This window comes from Hibiscus syriacus, unplaced genomic scaffold, assembly GCF_006381635.1.
Source record: "Hibiscus syriacus cultivar Baekdansim isolate YM2019G1 unplaced genomic scaffold, ASM638163v2 tig00111273_pilon, whole genome shotgun sequence".
NCBI classification, from domain to species: Eukaryota; Viridiplantae; Streptophyta; class Magnoliopsida; order Malvales; family Malvaceae; genus Hibiscus; species Hibiscus syriacus.
The window spans coordinates 2,417,120-2,420,228 of record NW_024063040.1 but is presented as its reverse complement, the minus strand read 5'-3'; the positions used below and the strand labels follow the sequence as shown (position 1 = coordinate 2,420,228).

Sequence of the window (3,109 nt, the reverse complement as noted above, 5' to 3'; positions counted from 1 at the left end):
ATAAAGGAATAAAATTATCCATTTCCCGACTATTGCAGTTGATAAATCATTTTTTATCTTAAATGACGTGACGAAAAAACAATATAAAAATCATTGCTGCTCCTCTCTGTATCTACATTTCCAAAGGCAACTTTTGTAGGATCAAGTAATTCTCCGTTTCTTTATATAGCCTGCCTTTCTCGAGGGCAGATCTCACCCGTCTATAATTTATGGTTAGTGATTTATGATGAACCTGCCTACACGCAAGCACGCCTTGCTAAAAAACTTCTAATGATGATTAGATGAAGAGAAGACCATTTACCTTTTCCGACTATCCCAACTATAAATGCAGAATCAGCAAGTGTCTGAGTTTCCAAAGCAAAACAAAAAAAAAAAGAGATCAAATTAAAAACTATGGGAGAGGTGGTTACGATGATGAGTATGGAAGAAAGGGAAATAGCAGCAGACAGGAAGAGAACACACTTTGTGTTGGTTCATGGCATTGGTGGAGGAGCATGGTGCTGGTACAAAATCAGGTGCCTTATGGAGAATTGTGGGTACAAGGTTTCATGCATCGACCTCAAAGGTGCCGGGAGTGATCGGTCCGATGCCGATTCGATTCTGTCTTTCGATGATTATAACCAGCCCCTCATGGACTTCATGTCTGCGTTGCCTGATACCGATGAGGTTCTTATTCGTTTTAAGTTATGTGCGGCCAAAATACTCGGATGAGCACTGATCATCTTATATGATTTGCAGGTGATATTGGTAGGACATAGTGCTGGAGGGTTAAGTGTAACGCAAGCCACACACAAATTCCCCAACAAAATCCGTCTGGCGGTGTACGTCGCGGCCACCATGCTGAAATCAGGCTACTTGACTGACCAAGACATCAAAGATGTAAAAACAACTTCTCTAACCTTTGCTGTTCCTGTTGAATTGTGCTGTGTTTTAGTCTGGTTTTCTTTTCCCTCTTATTTTGCCTGGTATGAACCTTTGGTGTTTGAATTATTGGGGGGTGGTAAATGGCAAGAGAAATGGATCATGGTTGCCAAGTGCCAACTGTTTTCATCAAGGCTTGGCTGTCAGCCATTTCATCGTTCCCGTGTTTTAAATCTGTATACTATCTGTAATGTTATATTATATATTTGTAGGAATCCAAAACTTTACAGACGTTACATTTCACTGTTCGTTAGCCTTTTCTCAGTAACCGATGGAGGTTCACAGCTTGCAAATATGGCACAGCATTTTTTTTAGCTTACAAGGCCAAGGCCGACCCAAATTTGCTTTCTTGATCCTTTTTCACAGTACAGATTCCATTTTTTTAGCTTACAACCAATAGAATCCATTCCCTATCAGTTCCCAAAACTAAAACTTACCTTGTGTCAGTAAGGATGGACCGAGGGATGCTAATGTGCGAGAATTTTCAAATTCTCTTATATTTTATATTTCATCTTTGTATTTTCTATTGATTATCTAATTTCGCACCCTAAATTTTTTTAATATAACTTTTAAGTTCACACTCCCTAACATAAATTTATGTGTTCGCCTCTATTTGTGTGATCTATTTGAATCATAGTATAAAATAGCAGTTGCGGCATCTGTCGCGGTTGTGGTATCGTGGTTACGGATATCGCGAGCGTGATTTCTTCCTCAAAAATCACAATACTTCTAAAATATTTTATCGCGTTGCATTAATATTGCGTCGCGGTGACCTTCAAAACCATTACGATGCTGCCGTTACACTGCGTTGCAGCCGCAATTTAATACCATGATTTGAATGGGATGACTAAAAGCAAGATTAATGGATAGAACCTCCCTCCCTTCAATCATTGCATGAAATGCATGCAGTTGTTGTTTGATGAAGCAGAATATGTACTAATCACATGCATTTTACTGTTGTACTAATCTACCTGAAATGATTGAGATGATCAGTATGGGATTTGGTGCTTAATTAAATGATTGTCAGTTTGTGAGTTTGTTAAAAATGTTTGATGATTAGCCCTGAAAAGTAAGCAATTATTAAATGTGAAACAGGGAGTACCAGACTTATCCCAATTTGGTGATGTGTACGAACTAGGATTTGGATTGGGAGCGGAGCAGCCTCCAACCAGTGCCATTGTGAAAAAGGAACTCCAACGTAAAATCATCTATCAAATGAGCCCTCAAGAGGTTAATTGAGTTTGACATTACCTTTATTGCATTGGTCTCATCTATGTTATGCTTTGCCATGGCAGACTCTACCCCACACCCCTTCCTTTTTTGCACACGGTAATAGCATTTTATTCGAATTTACGTAATGGTGGCCGGTGCAGGATTCGACTCTAGCAGCGATGCTTTTAAGGTCAGGACCGATCCTAGCACTGATGAGTGCTCGATTCAAAGAAGAGGACGATTCGGTGGAGAAAGTGAGGCGGGTATACATTCGGACAATGCATGATAATGTCATAAAACCGGACCAGCAGGAGGCGATGATAAAGAAATGGCCTCCCTCTCATGTGCATGTTGTGGATAGCGACCACAGCCCCTTTTTCTCTGCCCCCTTTTCACTCTTTGGCATACTCCTTAAAGTTGCAGCAACTTCAGCTGGATGTAACTAAGCTAGCTGGCTGCCCAATTCTATGTCACGGCTCATTCTTGTGTGAAATCAATCAATAAACCATAGTAGAACCTTATGAATAAAGCTCCGATGATTACCTTTGAAATTGAGATTTTTTTTGCTTACTCTTTCAATCATGTATTGCCATGCATTTGAACTGTGTCCATGGATCTAAACTTGGGACCAGGGATCTGATCCTGAGGTCTGCAATACCATTTTTTTGGGAACTGAATTATGAGAAATCTCCTCGGGAGGTAATTTTTCGTTTCGTGGAGGAAGGGTTTGTGCAGTAATTTATGACACTTGCATCAACACCATAGTATCTTTCAATAAATACTTTTAAGTGAAAAACTGAAAGCGGAAACATGAAAACAAACGCTTGTTTTTTCCTCATCCAATAGTGATAATCGTACGGTTCAGGATGAAGCATCAGCCACAAATCATGTTTTCATTCCCAACCAATCAAAACTCAGTAATTATTAAAGAATTTACCTATAAATTTGATACCCTGTGGTAGGGCCCTGCTTCAGA

At 39.7% G+C, this 3,109-nt stretch overlaps 1 protein-coding gene across 1 annotated transcript; it reads left to right on the top strand.

Annotated features, from left to right (window-relative positions):
• Nucleotides 1–351: 351 nt before the first annotated feature.
• On the top strand, nucleotides 352–2,641 carry LOC120157483 (methylesterase 17-like). Its single transcript, XM_039168588.1, has 4 exons — nucleotides 352–666; nucleotides 739–879; nucleotides 2,017–2,151; nucleotides 2,295–2,641. The coding sequence occupies exons 1-4, from the start codon at nucleotides 394–396 to the stop codon at nucleotides 2,577–2,579; spliced, it is 834 nt and encodes a 277-aa protein (XP_039024519.1). The 5' UTR covers nucleotides 352–393; the 3' UTR covers nucleotides 2,580–2,641.
• Nucleotides 2,642–3,109: the final 468 nt, after the last annotated feature.

Bases quoted from the DNA above. Each gene is read 5' to 3' on its own strand.
- LOC120157483 (XM_039168588.1), top strand. From the start codon at position 394: ATGGGAGAGGTGGTTACGATGATGAGTATGGAAGAAAGGGAAATAGCA. The intron at 667-738 runs GTTCTTATTCGT...TATGATTTGCAG, and splicing joins CGTTGCCTGATACCGATGAG to GTGATATTGGTAGGACATAG. The intron at 880-2,016 runs GTAAAAACAACT...AATGTGAAACAG, and splicing joins CTGACCAAGACATCAAAGAT to GGAGTACCAGACTTATCCCA.